Below are 12,201 nucleotides of genomic sequence, written 5' to 3'. Positions count from 1 at the left end.
CGCTTCCCGGGATGGGGCAGCCGCAGCTTCTGTGGGCAACATGTGCCAGGGCCTCACCACCCTCACAATAAAGAGTTTTTTCCTAATATCTAATCTAAACCTGCCCTCTCTCAGTTTGAAGCCAATCCATCTTATTCTGTCACTCCATGTTCTTGTAAAAAGTCCCTTTCTTGTAGGTTCCCATCAGGTACTGGAAGGCAGCAACTGGGTCACCCGTAAGCCTTCTCTTTTCCAGGCTCAACAGTCCCAGTTCTCTCAGCCTTTCCTCACAGCAGAGATGCTCCATCCCTCTGCTCATCTTGGTGGCCTCCTCTGAACTCAGAGTTACCCAGGAGGGCATTCTCAGGGCACGTTAGAGCCTATAGGATGACTAGGGACCAAACGTGGGTGTGGGAGCAGCCTGGAGCTGGTCACTGCCCACCACAATGGCTTTTGCCTTGTCAGCACTCCCTGGACAGAGGCTGGACAGGCTGTGCCCATGGCTCTCCTGGGATCAAATATAAACCAGAACTGAGCACAGGACGGGAAGCAGATGAGCAGGACTCACGAGGGTTGCTCTCAAGCCTTGGACTCCCAAACTTTAGAAGCAGCTGCCAGCCTCCTGGCTTACCATTCTGCATTTTGAGAAGGACTTTGATGCCTGCAGCAAACCCGGTGTGTTGTGTGGTACACACATGGTGGGTGAAGTGTGAAAGCCTGAAACCACAAGTGCTCCAACACGGACTGCTGGGATTGAACCACCACAGCTGCTGCCACCAACCTTTCCCTCCAAAGGCACAATCATCCTGTTGCCGATTTTAGGAGCTCTCTAAACACAGACACAGAGTCTAGTTTAGGAAGGAGACGTTATTTTGCGCAGGGCGCAAGGTGTAGGTTTCCACAAATCAAGCATCCCAAGGGGGTTACATGTTTTATAAGTAAAATTTACATAAACCCGCCTGTCTAATACATATTCCCCGCCCACCTAATGCATATTTATTTGGGTGATCTAATCTTACGCAATGCTTGAAAACACAACGTTCTTTTCTTCATTTAACAACTTGTATTGTTGAAGTTATCTGACATCAATTACGTTTAAAAAAGGCGAGAAAACTCAGCCTGAGGACAGAAAATTCACCTTGAAGACAGCACCCCCACTAGCAGAGCCAATCTGCAATGGGACACCCCCCAGAGCCCCCGTGGCTGGGGCTGACACTCCCCCTGTCTCACAGATGATGGGGAGCGGGTTCGGCACGTGAATATTAAGCGTGCATCACCATTTGCTGAGGGAACAATGAATTCGCAGCGGTTATTGACAGCAGCCCGTGTCAGCTGCCATCCCTGGGCGTGTGGCGGGCGGTGACACAGACCGTCGCTTGTGCTGCTGCTGCCGCTCGTTCGCTCGCGGTCTCAGCAGCGAGGAGCGGGGCCGGGGCCGGTGCTAGTGCGCGTTTCGGTGTCGGTGTGTCCGTCGGTGCCGGTGTCCGTCTGTCGGTGCGGGTGCGGCGGTGCCGGAGCCGCCCCGGGGCGGTGCCCGCCTCTCCCGAGCCTGCGCGGCGGTGGCGGCGGCCATGGAGGTGCAGGTGGCCCCGCTGCGGGCCTGGGACGATTTCTTCCCCGGCTCGGACCGCTTCGCCCTGCCCGACCTCAAGGACATCTCGAAATGGAACAACCGCGTGGTCAGCAACCTGCTCTACTACCAGACCAACTACCTGATGGTGGCCGCCGCGCTCATCTCCATCGTGGGGTCAGTGCGCGGCCTCGCAGCGCGGCCGGGCCGGGGGCGGCGGGATGGGGGGCCCTGGTCCCCGGGCCGGGAGCGCTGACACCCGGCCCGGTGCCACGGGAAGGGGCCCGGCCCGGCCCTAGGCGGGATGTCGGGCTGCGGGGCCGGGGGAGCTGCTCCCCCCCCCTTTCTTTTCTCCCCTATTCTCTTTTCCCACCATTCTCCTAACCCCCATTCTCCTTCCCCACCCCCGCCTTTCCCCCTTCCTCCACTCCCCTTTCTCCCCCCCTCCCCTTTCCCCCCACTTCCGCTTTCCCTCTCATTCCCTCCCCCTTTTTCTCCCCTTTACCCTCCCTATTTCCCCCCTTTCCCCTCCTGCCTTCCCTTAAGGCTCTGGTATCTCTTAAAAATGCAGGAGGGGCTTGAGAGGAGTCGGGTTTATGACAGTTTATTGGTGCGGTCTCACTGATGTTACTGTTACCTCCCTGTTTCACGGGCTGCTCCTCAAGCCCTTTGCCCGAGGGAGAGGCAGCGGGCACCCAGCCTGGCAGAAGGTACCGATGATTTTTATGTGCAATGTGCAGGATGTCGCTGCTCGCAGAAAACGGAGCTGCATCCTGTGCAGCGACTTGTGCTTCCTCCTGAACCTGTCCAGTGGGGCTGTGCAAGCTCAGACATGCTCTGCTGTGAATTTAAAAAAAAAATAGATAGATAAATTCTGCCTTCTTCAAGACAGGAGCATCTGCTGGTATGATATTGTCTGAGGCCCAACTTTCCTGAAGAGAATTAGGGAATAACCTTATAATCATCTTCTGAATCAAAGCCTATGTGATTCTTGAGGTATTGCTTCGGCATCTTTGGTCCGAAAGCTCTTAAGGAAGACATGCAGCAGAAGCTGATGATTAAGCTTTTAATATGGAAACTGGAATAGTCCACTCTTCTCAGCAAAGACTGTGCAAATGCTTAAATTGGAGGATTGCCCAGCCACTAGGCCAGAGTGGTTTTGGCTGAAGTACATCTTATCTTTTATGTTGCAGAGTCTTAAAATTATTCCTCTAAATCCATTTTTTTTGGTGTAAGCATTCTGCATCCTGTTAGGGCTTCTGAAGCTATTGACCCAGCATCTCAAGTTGGTGAAGATTCTATGGCTCACAGGGAGCTTTGGCCTGTGCTCTGTGGAAGGATAGGCTCAGAATCCTGCTTTTTCTTCTGGTTGCATATGATGGTTAAGGGTTTGGCATAGTGGCATAGGCTTTCTGCTTTTTAATTTGTTGGGGATATGCTGCAGTGAGCTTTACAGACTACAAGTCTGGTAAAATGACACTTCCATGACCTTGCCTTTCTTATACCACCTTGCTCTAAACTTCTGTGTTCATTTATGCCTGTTTAGCAGCATGATGCTGTAGCCACCTCCCAATGAATCACAGGTGAATCACAGTGTCCCTGGAAGGCAGAGGGATAAACTCCTCTGCCCAAGAAGGTTGGGAAAAAATGTAAACAATTTCAATATTCCTGGTCAGAAAACAAGGATGGCAGAAGCTTTTACTCACTCTCCTAAATTCCTGCTTTTGAACTCTGATTTCAGATCAAGGGAGATTCATCTCCCACTTGTTTCCCACTAATGTGCTGAGGTGGGAGGTGGAAGAGGAAGAGAGCCACAGGAGATGCAAACTAATATGAGAACTGCAATTCCAATACCTTAATATTGAGTGATAACCCTCTAAGTTGAAAACTTACAGATGAACAATGCCTGGAATGGAATCTTGATCTCAAATATTTTTTATAGCATGTCTTAGAGCCTTTGTGTATGATGAACCTGATCCTTCTAACACTGAAGTAAAATCAAATGGTAGAAGAACTCTAAAGGAAATGGGATAATACCTCAATAGAGAAAAAGTGTCCATTTCTTTGAATAAAAATATTTTTCATTTGGCCAGACTGTAGCTTTGGGAGAAAGGTAAAGAAAGTTCTCCTGATAAATTTAAATAGATGTTGCACTTAACTCTGTACTGGGCAGGAACCTCCGAGTGATAAATGATGAATCATGGCTTTTTAGGAACTCCAGGGCTGTATACAGGCCTAAGGGCAGGATTATTGAAACCACTAATGTAGTGGTCTTCCCGTGATCAAAACTAAACTTAGCCCATAACCAACTCTACCTGTTCTTAAACCATCTAACTGTATAGACAGACTTGTAATGTGAAGATAAGATTTTCAGCTATTGCAATACTTGGCAAGTGTGGTTGTGTTGGGCTGACTCAGAAATTGTAGCCTAGGGCTTTCTTGATACTGGAAGTACAGTGCTCATTGCCACAGCTTTAGTTTACTGCCTCTCCTACAGCAAAGGTGACCTCTCCAGCCTTTTACCCTCTCTTCAAGGTGTGGAAGAACCTTACCATGAACGTAGTGGAATTGCAATGATCTCTACTGCATCATGTCCCTGCCTTTCTCCTTCCATGTGTCTTCTCCCAAAACTACTGTTACATGTAAATGAAGTTCTGGGCTTTGCAGTAATGTAGATTTTACTTTCAGCCTGCAGGACTGGGTAGAAAATAATAAATCAGTGAACAAAAAGCTAAAACTGCTAAATTAGTGCCACTCCACAAATACAGGCTGGTGGTAGCAGCCTTGTCTCTTCCATGCTCCCTCCCTGCAAATTCCTTTAAGAATGGCTCTGGACTTGGGTGCTTTTCTTTTCCCCCCCTCTACAACTCAGTTGCAGTAGATCACTGATAAAAAAAAAGATCTTTACAAAATCAAGATCTTTACAAAATTGTGCCCTTTCACCCAGTTATAGAGGAACTGGACTCCCCATTCTTACCCTGAGCCAGGGCCCTGTCACTGTGAGTCCTATTGGGATTTTTATTAAAATTGGTGCCTTCAGTGCCTCCCACAACAGCTTGTAACTCCCCTCAAACAGTCAATTTGGTTAATAAGTGGAATTTGTCTCTTCTTCCACCTACTCCAACAAGGCCTCTCTGTCATGTAGTTCAAACTTAACTGCTTAAATTAATATAATTTCATCTAGGCTTTTGTTGCCATGTACTTGCTAAAAATTAGCTTCTAAATCTGACAGTTTTAAAAAGCATACTGGATTTCAGAGTGCTGTATCTATGTGAACATCAGAGTGCTCATTCTCTTTTGCAATAATGTTCTCCTCGCAGCCTGAGGTTTGATGTCTCTTTTCTTTGCCACTTTTTAAAAACATCTACTGTCCATCTGCACAAACCCAGCAATCAATGACTGCCTGTCTTTTTCTTCTTTTTTTTCCTTCCCCTGCCTGAGGTACCTGTAGTGATTCCCTCTGCTGAAACAAAAACTCCAGAGCAGCAAAATCCTTAGTTTCTCTGATGAAAGATTAAGAATGAGCGAGCAAAACACATCATTTCAAAACATATGTTGCATAATTATATTAGTATATAGCTTCCTAAAGGTCTGGCAGTTCTGCAAGAAGGATTCAGTCTCCTGTTCTCAAAACAATGCAAGTAAACAACAGTAGGTACAGAGGCATTGCTAAATCCATGGATGCTGAGGGCTGTCACCTGAAATAACATGCTATTTATAGTTTTATGTGCTACATCTCATTACAGCTGTATAACCTCAGTGGAGCTCAAAGTATGGGGAGAGAGGAGGCAGAACTTCATCTTTCAAGTTATTTAATTTAATACAAATGAGGGAGGAAGCATTTTAGTGCTCTGACCTTCCCACTGCTTAGGCCATGGTAGAGCAAAAGGCCTTCTAAAAGGGAATTTTCATGCTTATTTGGTGCAACAGCCTAACTGAGCTGCTGTAAGTAAAAAAATGTGGTTCACGATGACCGCCAGTCTCCTACTCAGTGCCTTTGTTCAGACTTCCCTGGTCACAGGCAAAAGAAACAGATGTGACAGCAACTGCTGAATAATCACCTCAATACAGTCATCTAAATTGGAGCTGATTTGAGGATGGAGCTTTTGCTTTTTATGTGGCCTGTCCTATTTCTGGGCTTGTGCTGCTGGAGGCTTCTTGTCTTCCACAAAGGATGTGTCTTGCCAAGCTCTTTTTCCCTACACTACAGCTCTGTGTCCTCCCTGTCTCCTGCTGTAAGGCTGTACAAGTGTGCAGGTATGAAACAGCCTGACAAGGAGAGGTGATGTGGTAACTCACTGAAAGCAGAACTTTTTTGGGCTTTCCTGAACCTGTGTGAGAGTTCTAACCTGTGATGCAGAGCCTAGAAATATGAATCTAGTTTAAAATAAGAAAGTATTTCATCTTCATCTGTTTCTGCTGGCCTGGGGTAGCTGCCAGTACTTCCTCCCACACAACTGCACCTCCAGCATTTCATCTCCCGTGAGGCTCCTTCCAGAATACAAAGTGTCCTGCGGCCCAGCTTGGCACAGGACAATACCTGTGTCTCTGCAGCCAGGCAGGATGTGTATTTTATTTATTTTCCCTGTCTCTTTACTTTGCATTGAGGTAGGTGCTCAAGGAAGCCTGGTCTTTGCAGGGCAGCAGGGGGGCAATGGCAAGTCCCACTGTGACACTGTTGAAACTGAATCCGAGTGATGGCTTTTCCTTATCAGTTTGTCCTGGCTGTACTCGAGGTCACAGCATCCTACCAGGGCTGTACCTTGTCCACCACAGAGAACAAGTGAGGAGATCATCCACACAAGATACTCTAGGCCATTAGCACATCCAAATGCCATTAGTCCTGCCATTCTAGCTTCTTTCAAGGTCATAGAAGTTGGTGGTTTTCATGTCCAACCCTAAAAGAGTTTTTCCTCCCCTGAGTCATCTGAGCAGTATAAACTCAAGCCACCACACCCCTGCCATGCTGATAGTTATGTGCATTACATTTTTAGGTATTTGAGAGGTCTCATAAATCCCTGCTAAAGGGAATTATATTTAGAAAGTATCTTGTAACATACTTAATGGCTGGTCACTTACCTTGTCTCTGCAGCATTGAAAGTCTTCCAGCCTCCTTGCCTGAGCACAAATTTGTCATATTGCGTTCTGACCTCTGGATAAATAAGGCCAATACCAATGTTGGTGGTTCAGCTGTAAGGTGACTCCTAGGGCTGTTACACAGCTTGCTTTTTCCCCATGCCCTGGTGTTCTAAAATAACGTGTCCATGTTTTTTCCTTTCTAGTCTTTAGCTATTGTGTTATTGAGAGCAGCCTGCCAACAGATCTGAGTGAAACGATAATGGAGGTCTGCCTTCTTGAAAAATGCCATTGCTGGAGAAGAATTTTCTATATATGAATTTCTAGGGTAATCTTAGTGCTGTAAATTACGCTGTGGGCGAGTCAAGCAATAAAGGGGAGCTTGGCATATGACACCCTATCCAGTACTGCAATCAGCAGCAGTGAAGTCTGTGGACACATGGCTGATAACTTGAATACCAGTTTTTAGTGGCAACTGCAATCCCCATCTGTGTTCATGTGGCTCTGAATGCCTTCACTTGATACTTCAGTTCACTGTTCCCTTGTATGCGTTGGAATGCAGCCCACTTCAGAAAACATGTAATTCAAATCACTTTCCTTAGGAAAGTGGGATCTTCTGAATGCATTGTGCCTCCCCCCCACTCCTCTTTATATCCCTTACAGCCAGTCAGTTATACAGAATCTGTGTAATACCAGAAAAAAGTGTAGACCAGAGAATTATTTGGTCTCTTCCTTATAAATATGGAGGGATAGCTCTTCACCACAAGTTTCTGAAGTTGTAATAAGAGTAGAGGGAAGAGCAGGGAAGATAAGGCTTTGAGAGCATTTAGCAGGCATGTGGAAAATGTAGAGTGGAGCTCTGCCTAGCTCTTTGTTGCTTCTAGGATTATCTTGTCTGGGGATTTTTTTGGCAACAAAAAATTATTTACTGCGAGTTGTCTGAGTAAGTTTGGCCATTTCTGCTCCAAGATAGCTGTGATGTGGAGATGACTTCTGCTTTAGGAATCTCATATGTCCAGTAGTATGTATATAAGCCAGGCACCAGTGTGGTCCAGTCATGAGTCACCCTCCTTCTCCTGCTGCAAAGGAGCACAGATGAAACCGATTTCCTTCCAGAGCAATGCTGTTCACTTTTTCCAGCCTGGAAACTTTAGATTGACAATTCAAAGCTAAATATAAACTGGCTGGCTACAGGGAGTGACTCAGATGCAACAACCAAGTCTGCCCTATCACCACTTCCAAAAAGCCCTGTTGGCTTTTCAGCGTGAGGAGCAGAAGCAGGTGGGGAACTAGTCTGAATTTTAATCTTTTTCTGTCCACTTGTCCTGTCTCCTGTTGGCACAACTGACTTAAAGAATCAAGAGCCAGTCCTTGCTCTGAAATAATTCTTGGGGATTCTTCCTTCTCTGGGGAACTGTTCCCTGGCACTGCAGGTGGAGTGTTGACATACCAGCCCATTTCTTGTGCCTGTGCCGGATATGAAGCACAGACCACAAACCAAACTTCCTCCTCAGCAGTGGGGAGGAGTGGTGAATCACTGTGCCTGTTAGCTTTGGAACAGCAAGATGTGCTGCAAAGTCTACGAGGGGAAATCTTGAGTATGTCTGGCTTTGTCAGGGCGGTGTTGTCCTGCTGCCATAGTTGTAATAGCTCAGAGCCCTCAGCTGCTGTGTAACCAGAGCAGTGCATGTGCAGGCCAGTAAATCAGAATGCACATGAAATCACATAACTTTTTACTCTATAAGTGAAATATCATAGAGCCTTGACTTTGTGTGAGTACAGAAACAAGCTCAGCTAAGCGATTGCTGAAAGCTTGACTCTGAACAAGCTCTAAATAGTTGGGAAAGTGGTTTGAGCAGGTGATTTTCTTGCACTGGTCCAAAAAAGGGACTTGCTGTTTATAGTCCAAAGCTGATCCACTTGGTGGCTTGCTTTGCTTGGAAACTCTGATAGCAATAATAGAACACAAACCTCAGCAGTGACTCTCTTCCCAGGCCTGGCTCCTCTTCCTATAAAACCTTTATCCCATACTCCAGTTCCTTCTGACTCTCAGGCATGCTTGCTTGGGACTGGGCTTCCATCTCTTGCACTGATGGTGGCAAGCTCCTTCTGAAAGTTCATACAATTCTTTTGTTTGGTTGTAAACCAGTAAGAAGGTTTATTCAGAAATGAGAAAGAGTAACTTCCTTTAGTGTTCTCCTACCTTTCCCATTTTGCAAACCTAGACAAGATACTATGAAAAGCTAGTTCATCTGAAGGCCTAGCCTGATCCTGGTTTTGCTGTGTGGAGGGAAAAGATCAGTCCCTTGGGCCAATGTTGACTCCATCTGCTCTCTGGATATGTTAACTCTGGGTGTGATATCAAATGAGTTGATTGCAGAGGTAGGAAGGGTCCTGGTGGGAAGTGCCTCTGTTATGAGGTGCTGCAGAAACTCATTATCCTCAGCTAAGTTCAAGAAGAGAACATAAAGACAAAGATTATCTAAATTCAGTGCTAAGAGTTGCTTGTTCAAGTTGCACTTGTTGCTTTATTTAGGTTCTGCTAAAGACCTTGGTAAAGGTCTTAACAGCAGCAACTGCCTTCTCAATGACTTACCTCCCTGGTAACATTACTACCAAGCGAGCTGTTCCTTTGTGGACACAAGTCATGAAGGCTCTGAAATGGAACACTTTTTTTGTTCTTGTTCCTTCTTCTCTGCAGATTTCTGAGTCCCCTGAACATGGTCATTGGTGGTACCGTGGTGGTGCTGGTGTTCCTGGGGTTTGTGTGGATGTCGCACAACAAGGATATTCTCCGCAAGCTGAAGAAGCAGTATCCAACCACGTTTGTGGTGGCCATCATGCTGTCTAGCTACTTCTTGATCTCCTACCTGGGAGATGTCATGGTGTTCATGTTTGGGATCACACTTCCTCTCCTCTGTAAGTAATTTTTCTCTTCTCTGCAGGCCTAGAGGGGTCTGACTTAAGTCTGCAGATTCTAAATTGGCTGTTGCCTTCGCTATCTCTGTTTAAATGATCCCAAAGCAGAATTGTGGGGGAGTGGACATAAAACAGCACAAGCCATCTTTAATATCATTATTAAATGGATACCTGTGGTTACTTAAACAGTCATTGATACGTCATCATCTTCCACTGATGTCATGGTGCTGGAATGTGTCTTAAGATGAGTGCTGCAAGAACTATGCATTCCCTGAGTATTAACAATTCATGAGTGTGTTTGTGTCCTGCAGTGATGTTTGTCCATGCTTCTCTGAGGCTCCGGAACATACAGAACAAGCTGCAGAACAAGATGGAGGGAATAGGCTTGAAGAAGACCCCAATGGGCATCATCCTGGATGCTCTAGAACAGCAGGAGGATAGCATCAACAAAATCGCTGACTACATATCTAAAGTGAAGGAGTAAGCAGCTGCAACATGGCATTTTCACCTGTTGCAGGAGTGTAGTTGCTATTTACTATTGTTCAAGCTTGCTTTCAGTTTGTGTACAAAACAGGAAATGCATGTGGTACAGGTTAATAGTTGCAGGATACAGGTATTCCAAGGTCTTCAGGGCTCCTCTAAGAACATAAGAGCAGCAACTTTTTTCTATTGTATAGCAAAATGTTCTGGTGTTTACACAAATACATACTAACTTAGTCATGTTTGCTTGTCTCTTCTTCTGGGGGTAGAGGAGGAAGAGATGGAAACTTATGGAATGCAGTCTCTCAAACTGTCTTGTAACAAATTTGTCTATTAAAGTAACATCCCCTTCATCTCAGTTCTAAAAGATTGCAGTTTAGCCAGGTTATGCCGGGTAGCACCTTCAGCCTGGTGATGATCAAGGTGAGCTGGAATGTATCAAAATTAGGTATCTCTTGCATCCTCCAAATCCCTCCCAGCTTAACTGGCAAGGGGTAAAACTGTGCAGTACTTGTAACGAGTCTGGGTTCTGTCCTCACCTCACACTCCTCCTTCAGCAGCCGTGAAAGAGTCTAAATAGATGTAAGCATGAAGGGTACATGTGGCACTGTGCCTGCCAGCTCCAGTAAAATGTACCTTTGCTCTTTCCAAAATCCTGATCTGTAGAAACTGCTCCTTTCTGCAGGAGAGTCCAAGTTCCCTGTGTGCCAGCTAAACTGTGGCCAAGCACAGGAGAAGAAGAAATGTGCAGATAGGTTGGATAAGCTGGGTTTCTACCCCATTGATGTTTTTAAATACTGCTACTTAAGGACTTACCTTGTTCTGCTTTAGTCTGTATAGGCTGTTTGTAGATGGAGGTGTATGTGTGTTTTCGAGCGTGGGTCATCTTTTTCTTTCCTCTTAACCAGAATGCAAAGATATAAGTCAAACATGCATCCTTTGACTCTGTAACTTCTGGTACTCATCAAAGGAATAAACTGGGTTTCAGGTTTACAAGTAAAAGCAATAAATGTCAAGATACAGTTTTTGAAAACCCATTCCAAATTCATGAAGATATTTGCCTGTTAGAACTCTTGAAGCTGAGAACAGTGTGGGGGATTCTTTTACATATATAGATTTTAACTGCCAGCTCTGATGGAATCATCTTGATAACAGGAGCTTGCCAACAATGTGGGGGGAAGTTGTCCAGGTGACACTCCATTTCAAATAATCTTGCATTTCTCTTTTCTAACCAAGTAATTAATTTAATAAAAAAGGAAGGATCCTTGAAGTTGAAGCTTTTATGTAACTTGCCATGCTGTTTTCATAGTGAACTGCGTAGAAATCTGAACATGTCATTCCATTTAAGTGTTAAAGTGATCAGTATTTATCAAAAATGTCTGTATATTCCAGCAGAAGAGTCAATGGCCTGTTCCTCACTTGTAGCGCATGGTCTTTGTTTTTTGAAAGCTGTTTCCACACTTAAAGAACATAGTAGCCTATGACTTCATCATTACTGTAGAATTTTAAGAACTGCACAGTTACGACGAAAAATAAATTCTAAGGATTTGAAACTGAAGCTTGTGGCTGTTTCTGTGTTTGGTGGAACTCCAGGAGGGGGGGTGGGAGATCTGCTGTCACCCAGCAGCTCGTGCTGCAAGCCCGTGAAGGGGATTAAGCTTCTGGCTTTGCCTGCTCCGTGTCTGTATTAGCTTTGCTGGGGCACGAGGGACCTCTGAACTGCAATGTTACAGCCTTGCTCTTGCATCCTTAAAAAGGCTGCTCTGCAGAGGTGAAATACTTAAGGTATTTGTTCATGCTTTTCCAGTCTCTTATATAACTCTACTTAACTGGGAGTTCACTTTTCTTTTAATTACCTGAGAGGGATTTCTGCACCTCGGAGTACTGGGAGCTGTGCCTTGAGCAGTACTAGGAAGCCAGCTCTGCTGCAGTCAAACTGATGGTGTGATCTCTGTATCTGGCTGCCTGGCTCCTCCTGGGATCACTGGAGAGGCTGCTCGGTGGGAGAACACGGATCAGAGCAGGGCTCCACAGGTCCTGCTCTGTACACCCTGGTAAGACGTGCTTGGCAGCTTCTGGGTAAAGCAGTAATTTGTGCCTGGCAGCTCGAGCTGGAGACTGTAAAGCACTATATTATATTTTCCTTTGTGCTTCCCTGTCCCAACTGCTGAAGTCTG

At 45.7% G+C, this 12,201-nt stretch overlaps 1 protein-coding gene across 1 annotated transcript; it reads left to right on the top strand.

The window, feature by feature from the left end:
• The first annotated feature begins 1,260 nt into the window (after nucleotides 1-1,260).
• Nucleotides 1,261-11,582, top strand: ARL6IP5 (ADP ribosylation factor like GTPase 6 interacting protein 5). Its single transcript, XM_027722945.2, has 3 exons — nucleotides 1,261-1,726; nucleotides 9,327-9,544; nucleotides 9,856-11,582. The coding sequence occupies exons 1-3, from the start codon at nucleotides 1,551-1,553 to the stop codon at nucleotides 10,026-10,028; spliced, it is 567 nt and encodes a 188-aa protein (XP_027578746.1). The 5' UTR covers nucleotides 1,261-1,550; the 3' UTR covers nucleotides 10,029-11,582.
• The last annotated feature ends 619 nt before the right edge of the window (nucleotides 11,583-12,201 follow it).

Source organism: Pipra filicauda, unplaced genomic scaffold (assembly GCF_003945595.2).
Source record: "Pipra filicauda isolate LSUMZ 115617 unplaced genomic scaffold, ASM394559v2 scaffold63_size3267554_pilon, whole genome shotgun sequence".
Lineage (NCBI taxonomy): Eukaryota > Metazoa > Chordata > Aves > Passeriformes > Pipridae > Pipra > Pipra filicauda.
This window is presented reverse-complemented; position numbering and strand designations above follow the sequence as displayed.